General features: G+C 50.4%; 1 protein-coding gene and 1 non-coding gene across 2 annotated transcripts; one reads left to right on the top strand and one right to left on the bottom strand.

Moving 5' to 3' along the window:
• On the top strand, nt 1-86 carry TRNAY-GUA (transfer RNA tyrosine (anticodon GUA)). Its single transcript is given in 2 exon segments — nt 1-37; nt 51-86. It is a non-coding gene; the product is annotated as a tRNA-Tyr (tRNA).
• Nucleotides 87-6,291: 6,205 nt separating this feature from the next.
• LOC136496120 (uncharacterized) lies at nt 6,292-7,303 on the bottom strand. Its single transcript, XM_066491831.1, has one exon. The coding sequence runs from the start codon at nt 7,237-7,239 to the stop codon at nt 6,292-6,294; it is 948 nt and encodes a 315-aa protein (XP_066347928.1). The 5' UTR covers nt 7,240-7,303.
• Between the last annotated feature and the right edge of the window lie 7,088 nt (nt 7,304-14,391).

Genomic DNA, 14,391 nt, shown 5'->3' with positions numbered 1-14,391 from the left:
CCGACCTTAGCTCAGTTGGTAGAGCGGAGGACTGTAGTATTCGCAGAAAAATCCTTAGGTCGCTGGTTCGAATCCGGCAGGTCGGATGGTTTTTTTAAATTTTTGTACAATTTTTTTTTTCACCTCATCAGGCTTCTCGGCTGCTCAGTCAGATTTGGCCAGACTCCAGCTTATGCCACCGTCAACAGCAGCTCGAGATTAAGTTCACGCAATTGCAATTTAGTTTTCCAACAAACACGGCCTTTGTTGTCAAAAAAAAAAAAAACGCGGCCTTTGACGATGTGTAGACGATGCTCGTCACGGTGTCCACAACAGAAAAATTTTGGGGATGGCCACGGATATGCACTGACTTTGCAACTTGGATCGATTTGGCGTCTATGGCGTGTTTCCTAATGTTTCTGCAGGTTGTGGATTAACAGAAGGACCCTAATTTGGCCGCGCTGCACTCTGCTATTGCTAGGTGTGAAAATGACATCTTCAATGACATCTTCCTCTTCCTGCACCCGTTGCTCCATTCTGTTGTCCGATTGATAATAGTATGAACATGTTGGTACTATTTTACCATTACACTACCTCTTAAATTACTCCCCTCTGTGTGATAATGGTATTAGCTGCTGCTGTGATAATATCTGACAAGATATAGGCCTCCTAATTGTTTATGAAAAAAGAATTACATGCTCTTGTATTCAGAGTTTCAGACCGATATATTTGGTCTTCTTGTTGGACCATATTTCTGTTGTTTCTTCTATTTTAGTTATATGCAGATATTTGTCCCTTCGCTGCATCTGGTGGAGAGCAAGCAGTATTATTAAGATTTCGATAATGATATTTTCAGTTCTAATTTGCATATAGCCGAATGTTGCTGTAGTGTTAGCACGGGCAGTATACTAGCGGCGAGGAGGAAGAGGAGGTTCCAGAAGATTTATTTTCTGGATTTGAACGTAAATCCAATGCTGATGCTTGCTAAGTCCATGGATTAATGAGAATTGTCGTTTTTACTATATATATGATAGAACCAATTTGTTAATCAGGTATAAATAGAAGATTTGCTGCATTCCTATTTTTACTGGATTTGAACTATTGTGATTTGATTTCTTGGAAGCTTTGATGTTGCTATTTGGAATAAAAAATCAGCTGCTCCATCTAATTTATGTAGGCGTGTGCATGTCGCACTGTGAATGCCTGCTCATCACAAAAATGTGTGGTTAAGTCATTTAACTTTGTTAAAATATATTCAATATAGTCAATTAGCTTTGGACTTAACGTGACCCGTAGCGTTAGCACGGGCAATATACTAGCGGTAGTTAAGAAATAAATAAATCGCTAATTAAAATGGATACAAGGAGGCGTGCAAACCACAATCTCAAGAGCTTTACATAGTTCCAATTGCTAAAGCATCAGGTATTATTTGGCTAATGGTTTCTGCGGCTGATAAGCCCGCTAATTTATTATGAGAGAAAAACACTGTACCATGTAAGCCAGGCTGATAAGTTCAAGCGAACAAGGCGTTGGTACGAAATTTGAGTCCTAAAACAAAGTTTTTTTTGGTACGAAAAAATAGGACAGAGAGTACATCCACCTGCTAATAGTTAGCAGATTTATTAGCAAGCCTATTTTATAATTTTAGCTTCTAACTATATTAACTAATTAACTAATGGATCAAATAGCCCTTTGCCTCCGTGTTTTCTTTTGACCTCGACGCAGGGCGGAAAAGCATCTACTAGACATCACCACGTATGATGCAGTTTGCCATTTCTTAAATGTGTAGTCGCGTCGCGTACATTTATGGATTAGGATTACATAGGAGTACACTACAAAAGCTGGTGTACTGTGAGCAACTGAAATAACGCGTTCACCAAAAATACCACATATGCACAACTTGACAAGTGATAACTACCAGTAGGAATGTACAACCGACTCGACCAATACAGAGCATGACCAAGGTTTTTTTTTGGTAAAGCATGATCAAAAGTTGTATACGTATTAATTATGCTACTCTCCGTGCCTCCTGTTCTTTTATAGATTTATTTATTTATTTATGGAACAGTCGCCATCTTTCAGAACGCTTTCATCGTCCTCCCGTCGCAATTGTCAGACCTGAGGACGACTGCGTTTTACTAGCATTATTGTTACGAGAAATCCTCGAACGCTGTTGCCTGATAATTTGTAAATCCATCAGTCACCTACCTGAGAGACTGCATGGTGGACAACGCTTGTGACAGAGACTGGACAGCGATGCTGCATGCTGGGCAAAGGCAGAGCGCCGGGATGCATGCTGGGCAGCGATACGCTGCCGAGAGACGGCCGGCCGCGGCGCGACGGCTGTGAAGATACTCCCGTTTGTTATACTCTTGTATCTGATATCTGATAGTATAAAACGAGGGGGCTTGAGCTCCAAACTATGAGCACGCAATACGCCAACGAATTAACAAGAAGGCCTTTGTCTCGTTGGTTGGACCATTCATGGGCAATTGGGCATATCGACAAAAAGGAATACGGACACAAATAGTAGGCGCCGTGTGTCTCGGGGATACACACGCAACAAAATTGCTCACGTCATCGTCGCATCACCAGCGCCGGTGTTTGCTCACGTCATCGTCGCATCACGTCATCGTCGCATGATTCGCAGCCGGCGCGAGTGGCGAATCAAGGTGCTCAATCGCCGACCAACACGGCACGCATATATATATATATATATGGCCAAAACGCCCAAAGAAGAATATAGTACACCGCCTGGCGGATAACGCGATAAGAAATGACCGATGAAATCCGGCTTGTTCAAAGATGGCAATCGTTGCTCTGGAAAATTTGTACTCTTTGCTGCATCGGCAACTCTAGGACCGACACAGCGACACCTAAGCGGACTTTAAAATGAACGCTCGGCCTCGTCGGTCACCGGTGCAGTCTGCATGCTCGTTCGCCGTACGTACCGGTACCAGCCTTGGACCTCCGTGCACATGGATGCGCAGCGCAGGGGCGGCCAGCTGGCTACGCCTACACCATCCTGTTCCTGTCCGGCCGACGGCCGTCCTTCCATTCTATTGACCCGCTTTCTGCGGCTCCCGTGTAATCCAGGGGAAGACTTGACTTTGGACGTTCGGGCACTCGAAGATGCCGTACGTCGCTATCGGTGATCCATATCTATCGACGATCGTCTTGTGGGGCAAGTCAGAAGTGACAAGCAGGACTTTGTGTACTGGCATGGACAAGCAGGCGATGACAGCGTCAAGCGCAGTCTCGCCTCTGTCTGTCGCCGGCGCATCGCCGCCGGTCGGAGGTCCTAATGTAAACTCTGAAGCAGTGTTTAAGACGCTAACTAGGGCAGACCGTACACTAGGGCCCAGGATGAACAAAACTTCCATCGTTTTTTAGAGGAATCTGAGAGGAGAGCTGCCGACTATATTAAAAAGAAGAAACCCGGACTGAATAAATACAGCAGAGCAACAGGCTCCCTAAGGAGTCAAACCACCACCACAACAGCAGAGAAAAAAAAACTTCCATCGGTTTAATTAGCGACATCTCTGGTTTCTTTCTGCCAGTCTCACCGATGCACTGCGCCATGCTGATAACCTAACAAAATCGAACAGTAGTGTTGAGCTAGCCGATCTTCCCTGAACAGGGGCGGACACAGCGGTGGGGCGGGGGGCTCAAGCCCCCCTACCCATATCACAGCAGTGGAACCCCTGTGGAGCTCCCATAAATTTTTTAGCAAAATTCTATAGTGTAGGGGGCTGAGACTTAAGATCGAACAGCAATGTTGTTTAGCCCCCTGAAATATTTTTTAGGTCTGCCGCTGTCCCTGAATGAATGAATGTTAAAAAAACTGTCCAAGTATAATCCGGGAGAGAGTTTCTTCGAGGATAAGACAGACGACAGGCACGGCGACACGGAAAATGACCTCCGCAGGCCGCAGTGCCGAGTTTAGTTCCTCCAAATTCATGAAAAGGGCCACGTTTAGTTCCTCCAAATTCATGAAAAGTGCACTATGTAAAAAGAAGATTCCTTGTCACATTAAATTTGCGGTACATGCATGAAGTACTAAATGTAGACGAAATCAAAAACTAATTGCACAGTTTGGTTGTACTTTGTGAGACGAATCTTTTAAACCTAATTAGTCAATGTTTGGACAATAATTCACAAATACAAACAAAATACTACAATAGAGAATCTGGCACTATGTAAATTTTGCTCATCCAAATTCTGGACAACTAAACACGGCCCTGGACTCTGCCTCTTGGACAGTCGGGTCACGTCTCGGTACCGGTAACTGGGCGGCCACACTGCTCTTCCGAAGATCTCCAAAGGCCGGAATGGAGTGGTGCTCTTGTCCAGGCTCGTGTCCTGGCCTCGGTTGCTTCGCGTGAGCTTCCCAAGCTAGGAAAAGAAATGACGAACATACCACTTGTTTCAGCAAAAGTGCGCGAAACTGTTGAACATGATGAGGGTGCCGTCAGCCGTCTCATTTTTAGCCACTGTCAGTGGCACAACAAGGAACAAGCGTAGGCGTGGCACATCTATCAATTTTCGCTCCTTCAGGACACTGCCGCGGTTTAGCCCCGCCAAGATAAAAATCCCACAATTTATGAATGCAACCTCTGCCACGACAGAGGAGCATCCACCATCCACGACGTCGACTGCATGCAGCGACGAAGCCAGGGCTGGCTTCCTCTTCTTCTTCCTCCAGCCCCTCCTTGCTTTTTTCTTCCTCCTCATGGCAGTAGCCCGGGCTCCATGTAAATCATGACCGTAGGGGGGGCTGGAGCACGGGTAGCCCCCCCCCCCCCCCCCCCCCCCCCCCCCCGCTGGCTTCGTCGCTGACTGCATGGGTGTAGCTAGCGACGTAGCGTAGCCCGTCCACACTGCCTGTGGCCTGTAATTTCATGGAATTGAATCTATACATTCGTTCAGAGGTCTTGGCCCTAGGTGTATGTCTGTATGATCTGATGTTTTTGTTTCTATGATGTGAGAACGACGCTTTGGCTGCTTGGTGGACGGTGGTACACCCTCCACGGCTCCACCCCTCCTTTCTTGGTGAAACAAGCTGGGAGCTGCCCGTTGTCACGCCACGCCCTCGGCCAACGAGAGGCGCGGTGTGGTGCCAATTGGAATCCATTCTCTTGCCTTCCAAGGCGTACCAACCTGGAAATTGCCATCCATGGGAATGTTTCCATAAAGTCTTGCATGCGAGCATATCCATCGCCCCGTCGCCAGGGGACCCCAACCAAGAACTCCATCCATCCATCCAATCCAAGGGGGGAAAATGAGGGGAAAAAAAGGTCACTGGCGGGGCGAGTAGAAAATTTGGTTCAGCAGTCAGTCCGAGTGCATGTATAGTTCCCAAAATTTTACAAAAATTTTCAAAATTCTTCGTCATATCAAATCTTTGGACACATACATGAAGCATTAAATATAAATAAAAAATAAAGCTAATTACACAGTTTAGATGAAATTCATGAGACGAGTCTTTTAAACCTAATTAGACTATGATTGGACCAAATAACAACGAAAGTACTACAATACTATTTCCCAAAAAAATTCGCCAACTAAACAAGGCCCTACTCCTTCAGAAAATACATATGCAGAGGACACTAGTTTTGTCAATTACTGTACTAGAGTCTTGACAATCTGAAGCGGCAAGACAACTTTCTGCCTCATGGGAGAAAGTCCGCATCAGGATTCGTCAGGATTCAGGTTGTGTTTAGTTCGTGAATTTTGGAAATTTGGTTACTGTAGCACTTTCATTTTTATTTGGCAATTAGTGTTCAATTATGGACTAATTAGGCTCAAAACGTTCGTCTCGCAATTTCCAACCAAACTGTGCAATTAGTTTTTTTTCGTCTACATTTAATGCTACATGCGCGTATCGCAAGATTCGATGTGATGACTACTATAGCACTTTTGGGGAATTTGGTTGGGAACTAAACAAGCACGCAAAAACTCAGAAAGAAACAAAGCTAGATTTGGATCGCCTAAATATTGCTGTCAGAAAATTTGCTCCGCAGTTACTTACTGAATTCTTTTTTTGAACTGAACCGCAACGCAAGATATGGAAGCTTTGCTGGTCCTTTCTTTTGGTCAGCAGGCAGTTTGGTAGTCTCGGAGACTCCAAAACTCAAAAAATAATACCAAAACATCAATACCACATACGGAGGTATGAGTCTATGACTGTGAGTCTACCAGACATAAGTGCTGTACAAGATATCTCATTTCGACATGAAGGAACACTGTACAACAGAAACGGATGTAAGTAGTACAAAAGCAGCACTCTAGTTGTGGAGTAGAGCAGTAGTATCAGACTGTTATATTATTGTATTCACCATGTTCGCCGTTGATTTCTGGGCTAATAAATCCGACCGATGCTCCCCTTTCCCACATCATGGAAAGGTAGATTGCCCAAACTCCAACCAAAAACATCAGGAAGAGAAGAAAACCTTTGACCGTGTCCGGCCACTCCGCCTCCGCTGCGGCCTCCTTCCGCGCGGCGACGTCGCCGGTCACGTAGAGCGTGTAGAGCACGAAGCCGAGCCACCGCAGCAATCCGACGGGCGCGCGCGCCGTCGCGCCGAGGGCCGTGGCCCGGCGCGCGAGGTCGGCCACGGCGCCGTGAGCCGGGGAGAGCAGCACCGCGGCGCAGCCGAGCAGCAGGATGGCGTGCAGGGCCAGCACGACATGCGCACGCGCTGCGACCGCGGGGAAGCCCATGATGAGCGCGGACGCCGCGGCGAGCGCCAAGACCGCCCCCGCCCGGCGTATGGCCGCCTCGCTCTGGGATTGGGACATTGCCGCCGTTGCCAGCGGTCGCGGTGGGCCACCCCTTTCCCTCGTCATGGAAAGGTAGACTGCCCAAACTCCAACCAAAAACATCAGGAAGAGAAGAAAACCTTTGACCGTGTCCGGCCACTCCGCCTCCGCTGCGGCCTCCTTCCGCGCGGCGACGTCGCCGGTCACGTAGAGCGTGTAGAGCACGATGCCGGCGAAGCCGAGCCACCGCAGCAATCCCACGGGCGCGCGCGCCGGCGCGCCGAGGGCCGTGGCCCGGCGCGCGAGGTCGGCCACGGCGCCGTGCGCCGGGGAGAGCAGCACCGCGGCGCAGCCGAGCAGCAGGATGGCGTGCAGGGCCAGCACGACATGCGCACGCGCTGTGACCGCGGGGAAGCCCATGATGAGCGCGGACGCCGCGGCGAGCGCCAAGACCGCCCCCGCCCGGCGTATGGCCGCCTCGCTCTGGGATTGGGACATTGCGATGCAGCAGCAGAGGCGGATAAGGAGGGGCAGCGCGGCGCGGACCGCGGAGGCAGAGTAAGTCGAGTGAGCGCCTACCAAAGAGCCGACGAACTCCCCTTGTCCTTCCCCCTCGGCCCGGGTACGTCTATTTGAAGACGTGAGAATTTTGCATTTTAGCTCTTTTTGAAAACTTTATCACAAATAGATTCTTGTGGAAACCTTTTTTCTAAAAAAAAAAACTGAAGCTCGACGTCGTAGGGAGAAACGTCAAGCTATGAGGCTGGACGCGGAGTCAGATGAACACCGACCCCTGCCACGTCGGATCTTCCCTCGCTGACAAATGCTACGTAGAATCCATCAGGGCGCTAGGCCCTCAAATCCACGCTGACCCTCTTCTTTCTCCCTCTAAGAGCAGTACGATAACAGGATGTAAGTTGGCTAAATGTTAAAGTGCAGAAGAGAGGAGAGGAGAGGAGAGAAGAGAAGAGAGAGGAGAAGTAGACTGTAAACTTACGGCCGGCTTAGGCACATGAACCAAAAACTCTGTGAGAGAGACAAGTAGACAACGTAGTGATAGTGAAGGGCTAACTATTATATGGATGGACTTAGAGAAGGCTGTAAGGAACCTCACGATCAGCAGCCGACTGTAATTATTAGCCTTGCTCTAATTCACTTGTTCATGATCCCACTGCCTCTTCTCTCTCCTCTCATCTTGGCGAATTCTTAGCCCTCAAATTTGTTGTATTTGATGCATTATTTGTGTTGGCATCGATTCTCCGATAAATCACACTTCCTTTTGACTCTAAATCCATTTGAAGTCGGGCATGTGCGATGTTCTTTTTTTATGGGTGCTCTATAGTTAAATTTGAAACTTAGGTTTGCAACTATGATTGAAATGGCATTTCATTGTTTAATTAATTTTAGGCTTGATAATACCAGTTTTTCTGACTGTATACTCTGCTCCGTCCCATAAAGTAAGGCGTTATGGGATGTGTGTAGTTCAAACTTTCTCAAATTTGATTAGGTTTATAGACAATACGTTTATATTTCTAAATAAGTTTATTATGAAAGTAAATTCAACGATCTATCTAATGATACTAATTATATATTATAAATATTAATATTTTTTATATAATTAGTCAAAGTTAAAAAAAATATCGACTTCTCGAGAAGTGAGAACATCTTCTATTTTAGGATAGAGGGAGTATCATTTTTCATATTTTCTTGGCCTGTTCACTATTTAGGGCTAGGTGCTACAGTGCTACAGTGCCATGAAAATAATTCTATTTATAGGTAGTAGTTAATATTAGTTTTTGTTTTTGTTTTTGAAGATGCACAACTCTGAATCTCCAAGAGTTCCAATAATTTGATGTTAAGAAAGTTTGACCAGCACGATTTTCATAACGATTATTTTTTAGAACAGAGGGAGCACCGGTTAGTTGGAAAATTAAGGCCGCGTTTAGTTCCGAACCCAAATTCTAAAAAGTGCTACAATAGTCATCACATCGAATCTTGCGATATGTGCATGGAGCATTAAATGTACATGAAAAAACCAATTGCACAGTTTGGTTGGAAATCGCGAGACGAACGTTTTGAGCCTGATTAGTCCATGATTGAACACTAATTGCCAAATAAAAATAAAAGTGCTACAGTAGCCCAAATTCTAAAATTCGGCCAACTAAACACGGGCTAATGGACGGGAAAGCGCAAACATGACAGATAAACCATCAGCCTATTCGTTTCGTCGTATTTGGCTTATAAGCCATGGCTTATCAGCCAATGAACAATATTTTTCTCTCACACTAAACCAGCCAACAGTACTTTCAGTCATGACTTATAAGCCAAACCAGCCCAAACAAATAGGGGGCATGAAATCAAGGCGCCCATCCCCAACCACAATGGGCCTGTTCGCTTGAACTTATCAGCCGACTTATCAGCTAGAATTTACAATATTTTTCTCTCATAATAAATCTGTTAAGACCGACTTATCAACATGCTTTAATATCATATCAACCGAACATGCCCTGTTCCGATGCCACTTGGACGGCTGACCCGCGGACCGACACGGCAGCACGGAAAATGACTGCCGCGATGCAGAGTCTCTCTCTGGCCACACTACCTCGTGTTTGGTCGGTGAAGATGTCTCGGTTCCAGTTGAATGGAGCGCTGCCGGCTGGAGAGAACAGGAAAACAGAGTAGCCGTATCGGGCCCCCGAAGGCCGAACGGAGTGGTTGCTCTCGTGTCCTGGCCTCGGTTGCTTCGCGTGGAAACTTCCCAAGCAAGGAAAGACGGGGAGGAAACCCTCAACAAAAGCGTTGGTACTTGGTAGGGACTTTCATTTTTTTTTTTGTGAATAGTAGGGTCTTTCATTTTTACCTCGGTATATATGTAAAGCGTGAACAAGACGAGGGTGACGAGACGACCTCGTACAACAGTTTCCAAACGCGAGGAACAAGGTGCACTGCTCGCACCCGCATTCACTCGCCATTTGGGCATTCGGCAATCAGACCCTAGGAGCTGAATTGCTGAAAAGAGCATGCATGAGTAAGATCGTGTTTAGTTCCAACCCTAAATTCTTAAAAAGTGCTATAGTACTCATCACATCGAATCTTACGATGGTTGGAAATTACGAGACGAACGTTTTGAGCCTAATTAGTCTATGATTGAACATTAATTACCAAATAAAAACGAAAATGCTACAGTAGTCCAAATTCCCAAATTCACCAAACTAAACACGCTGTAAGGTTGGATAACGAGCCGGCTCGGCTCGTTTCGGCTCGACTCGTTCTGGCTCGTTAAGATAACGAGCTAGCTCGGCTCGGCTCGTTATCCTAACGAGCCAGAAAGCCAGCTCAGCTCGGCTCGTTAAAAGCTCGAGCTGGCTCGTTAAGCTCGCGAGCCAGGTATAAAAAATACATGAAATATAATATTTACATTTATCTAAAGTTTGAGAATAATAATAATACAAAAGAAATGAATCTAACAACCTTAAATCGAATAAAACAATTAATATGCGCTAATATATATACAAGTATAATAAAATACTATAGTATTCATGCATCTAACTACCTTCACCCTGTTCGCTTGTTGGTTTCAGCCAGTCCAAATCAGTCAGCCAATAGTATTTTTCTCTCACAACAAACCAGCACTAGCCAGCCCAAATCAGCCCAGAAACCAACCAGCGAACAGGCCGCTTGAATGATATTTTTTTTCTAGAAGCTTGGCTCGTTTAGCTCGCGAGCTGATTCGAGTTGGCTCGTTATAGCTAACGAGCTAAAATCTTGGCTCGGCCCGGCTCGTTATCTTAACGAGCCGAGCTGAGCCGAGTCGAGCCGGCCACGAGCCGAGCGAGCTAACGAGCTTCGAGTTTTTCGTCCAGCCTTATGCACGAGCATGGCGACACGACTGCTTTTCAGTCTCGGCAGTAAGTTGTCGACAGTGATGACATTCTCATCACAGGCAGTTTGCAACCGATGGTGATACTAGCATATCACAGTTGTTTCAATCCCGAGAAGCCCCCCCCCCCCACCCCAGCTCCACCTTCATGGTACCATGAAGCTGCTTCAGCTCCACGCCTATTTTCATGGTATGCAGTGGTGTCGTTGCTTTGGAACCAGGGGTCCCTCAACCAACGAGTGAATTTGTGCTGCGTGCTCCTAATCTCGGATGGTGATGCAAAGAGACACAAGGTTTATACTGGTTCAGGCAATCGAGGCCCTACGTCCAGTCCGAGAGATCGATCTTGTATTCCTTGCACCGGAGTGCTCGTAGTAGGGGGTTACAAGCTAGGTGAGAGAGGGGGCTAGCCCCAGGTCTCGGCGAGGGTGGTGCGGGCTGCTTGAGGCGTTGTTCTCCACCAGCGTAGCGGAAGTGTCTAGTTCTATCGGTGTGTTCGTCCTCCTTTTTTCCCCCCTAGAAATGGCCCCGGTCCTTCCCTTTTATACTCCAAGGGAGAACCAGGAACCTACATATGTTGCTACATGGCGTTCTAAAAACGGGGGTGGCGTGTCCGAGCCCTGTAGCCGGCCACTGTTGCGGCGTGGTCGACGGAGTGGCCCCGTCCTTGTCGTGCAGAAGTGACGCGCCGGTCATACTCGATCTTGTGCGTCGTGGGACTCCAGTACAGCTTGATGCAGGACATGGCGGGCGACGTGCTGGTCACCGTGTAATGACGTCGTAGTGGGCAGCGGCTCTGCAGATGCCGAGGCCGAGCCATCGTGGGGGGCTCGGCGGTCATGGACCCTCAGGCTGCCGAGCCTGTGAAGCAAACCGCCGAGGCCCTGGAGGGAATTATTGGTCCTGGGTACTGATTCCGAGGCCACAGCAGCCCAGACGTGGCTTCCCACGCCGCGTTGTCCTCGGGGCAGGAGTTGGCAGCACAGTGAGGCATGAGTGTCAACCATGTGCATGGTGGTTAGCACAGTGACGGGTAACCCCCGCCCAGTCCGAGGGACGTGCAGGTCATCGCGTGATGACGTCGTAGGGGGCCGTGGTTCTGTAGGTGCCGAGGCTAAGCCATCGCGGGGGGCGTTGGCGGACATGGGTCCCCAGGCTGTCGAGCCCCTGAAGCAAACCACCGAGGCCCTGGAGGGAATTATTGGTCCTGGGTACTGATTCCGAGGCCACAGTAGCCCAGACGTGGCTTCCCACGCCGCGTTGTCCTCGGAGCAGGAGTTGGCAGCACAGTGAGGCATGGGCGTCAACCATGTGCATGGTGGTTAGTACAGTGGCGGGTAACCCCTGCCCAGTCCTGCATCCTGTCCCATCGGCCATTCTGCTGTACTGTGCCGAGCATGCCGTTGTCGTCAGGGGCAGCAGTTGGCTGAGTTGATGCGACACGACGTTTTGTCAGAGGGACGGGAGAAGGAAGAGGCAGCGGAGTGCTGCCGAGCCTGCCTTGCGCGAGACGGAGGGTCGGTGGCCCGGCCAAGGCCTTTGGCGGGGGATCGCTCGGGATCAGTAGTGAGGGGGCCTCGGGCGAATCGGAGAATCGGCCGAGGCCCGTGGCGATGGGCCTCGGGCGAGTCGGAGAATTGGCCGAGGCCCTTGGAGCCTCGGGCGAGTCGGAGAATCGGCCGAGGCCGGCAGCGTTTTAGCTGGTTTCGATCTTTACGAAGTCTAAGCAGTTGTTTTTTTTGGGTCTTGCTTAGGGTACCCCTTCTCGCGGTACCCGACAGTAGCCCCCGAGCCTTGGGGGGAGTGGAGGCACTCCCCCTGAGGTTCCGACGAGAATTGGCTCTTGGTAGTTCCTGTCGGGATGGTGTTTTGTATTCGAGGTTTCGGTGGGTGCGCGCGAGCGCACCCGCCGGGTGTAGCCCCCGAGGCCCTGGAGGAGTGATTTCACTTCTTCAGGGGCTTTTTTCTCTTTCGAGTGAGGTGTTTTCGTCGTGTTTGTCGGGCCCGTGGGCGCGAGTTCGGATCGCGGGGCCTCGACGATGTCGCGGAAAGGGCCCCTTAGCCTCCGCCTGGAGCGAGAGGGCCGTCAGGGGTTCTCCCGACTTTCTGTACGACCCTCGTGCTTCCTTTTCGCTCGGAAGGAGGGGTGGAAGATGCCATGCTACCCTCGGTGGGTGCGAGCGATGGCATTTCCGGTGAGCTGTTATCGGGTAAGTCCGAGTGGAGGCCCGTACCCCATTCGCTGGGGGTCGGCTAGCGGTCCGGAGACGTGCTCCAAGAATACCGGCGGGCTTCTCTAGTGGGTGCCGAGGCCGTTCGCTGGGCCTCGGTGGCTCGGTGCCTCCCTACGGTGGGATCCCATTCAGAGACCTCCCTGCCGGTCTCGGACACGACCCGGGGCGCACCTGTACAGGTTCGCCCGTGGTCGTCCCTGACTCCTTTATATTGGGGCGGCTGTCGAAACCCCTGGGGGCCCAGCCTTCGAACCCCTGGACCGTAACGGGCTTGGGTCGCTTTGTCTTTATCTTGGGTGCAGGAAGAGCCCTCGAGCCTCTGCACGGAGCGAGTTTTTTGTTCGTCCCCTGCACGTCCTTTTCGTTCGGACGGGGGGGCTATTTGCCGAGCCCACTCGTGCGCGAGCTTGAGCCGCTGGGTCTCGGCAAAGTTGCAGGAGGAACCCCCGAGTCTCTCGCACGGAGCGAGAGAGCGGTCAGAGGTCCCCCTGGCTTTTGGTTCGCCCCTCGCGCGTGAGGGTTTGTCTGCCGAGCCCCCCTCGGGTGCGAGGCTAGGTCGCGGGGTCTCGGCGTCTTTTGCAGAAGGGGCTCCCTAGCCTCTGCACAGGGCGAGAGGACCGTCAGGAGTTCTTCTGGCTTTTTGAACGACCCTCGCGCTTCCTTTTCGCTCGGAAGGAGGGTTTGTTTTGCCGAGCCCCCTCGTGTGCGAGTCTAAGCCGCTGGGCCTCGGCAATGTTTTGCAGGAAGGGTCCCCTAACCTCTGCGCGGGGCAAGAGGGCCGTCAGGGATTCTCCTGACTTTTCATTCGACCCTCGCGCTTCCTTTTCGCTCGGAAGGAGGGGTGGAAGATGCCGTGCTACCCTCGGTGGGTGCGAGCGACGACATTTCCGGTGAGCTGTTATCGGGTAAGTCCGAGTGGAGGCCCGTACCCCGTTCGCTGGGGGTCGGCTAGCGGTCCGGAGACGCGCTCCAAGAGTACCGGAGGGTTTCTCTAGTGGGTGCCGAGGCCGTTCGCTGGGCCTCGGTGGCTCGGTGCCTCCCTACGGTGGGATCCCATTCGGAGACCTCCCTACCGGTCTCGGACACGACACAGGGCGTCCCAAGCGTTTCGCTTGCTTGGGCCTCGGCCTCGTATAGGCTCGCCCGTAGTCGCCCCTGACTCTGTTGCCCTGGGGCGGCTGTTGAAACCCCTAAGGGCCCAGCCTTCGAACCCCTGGACCGTAGCGGGCTCGGTGCCCAGTTCCTTTGCCTGAAAGGAATCGGGGGGGTATTCCTCTCCCTACGGCTAACAACGGCAGGCGCGTCTTTTGAGGTGACTTTTTTGGGGAGGCGGAACGGCGCCTGCTGCTGCTGCGGTTGGACGCGACGTGGGGTCAGCCGACGGGACATGTCCGCACGCACGATTTAATGAGGAGGGAGTGGGCGCGTGGGCGGTGAAACCGGATCTGGATAACCGCGCCGGATTTTCTGGGGGAAACTTCCCCGATTTCGTCGCCCGGCGGTTTCGTCTTGTCCCTGCATAAATACGCAAAGAAC

This window comes from Miscanthus floridulus, chromosome 12 (genome assembly GCF_019320115.1).
Source record: "Miscanthus floridulus cultivar M001 chromosome 12, ASM1932011v1, whole genome shotgun sequence".
Lineage (NCBI taxonomy): Eukaryota > Viridiplantae > Streptophyta > Magnoliopsida > Poales > Poaceae > Miscanthus > Miscanthus floridulus.
This window is presented reverse-complemented; position numbering and strand designations above follow the sequence as displayed.

Coding starts and splice junctions, on each gene's coding strand:
- LOC136496120 (XM_066491831.1), bottom strand. CDS start 7,239: ATGTCCCAATCCCAGAGCGAGGCGGCCATACGCCGGGCGGGGGCGGTC.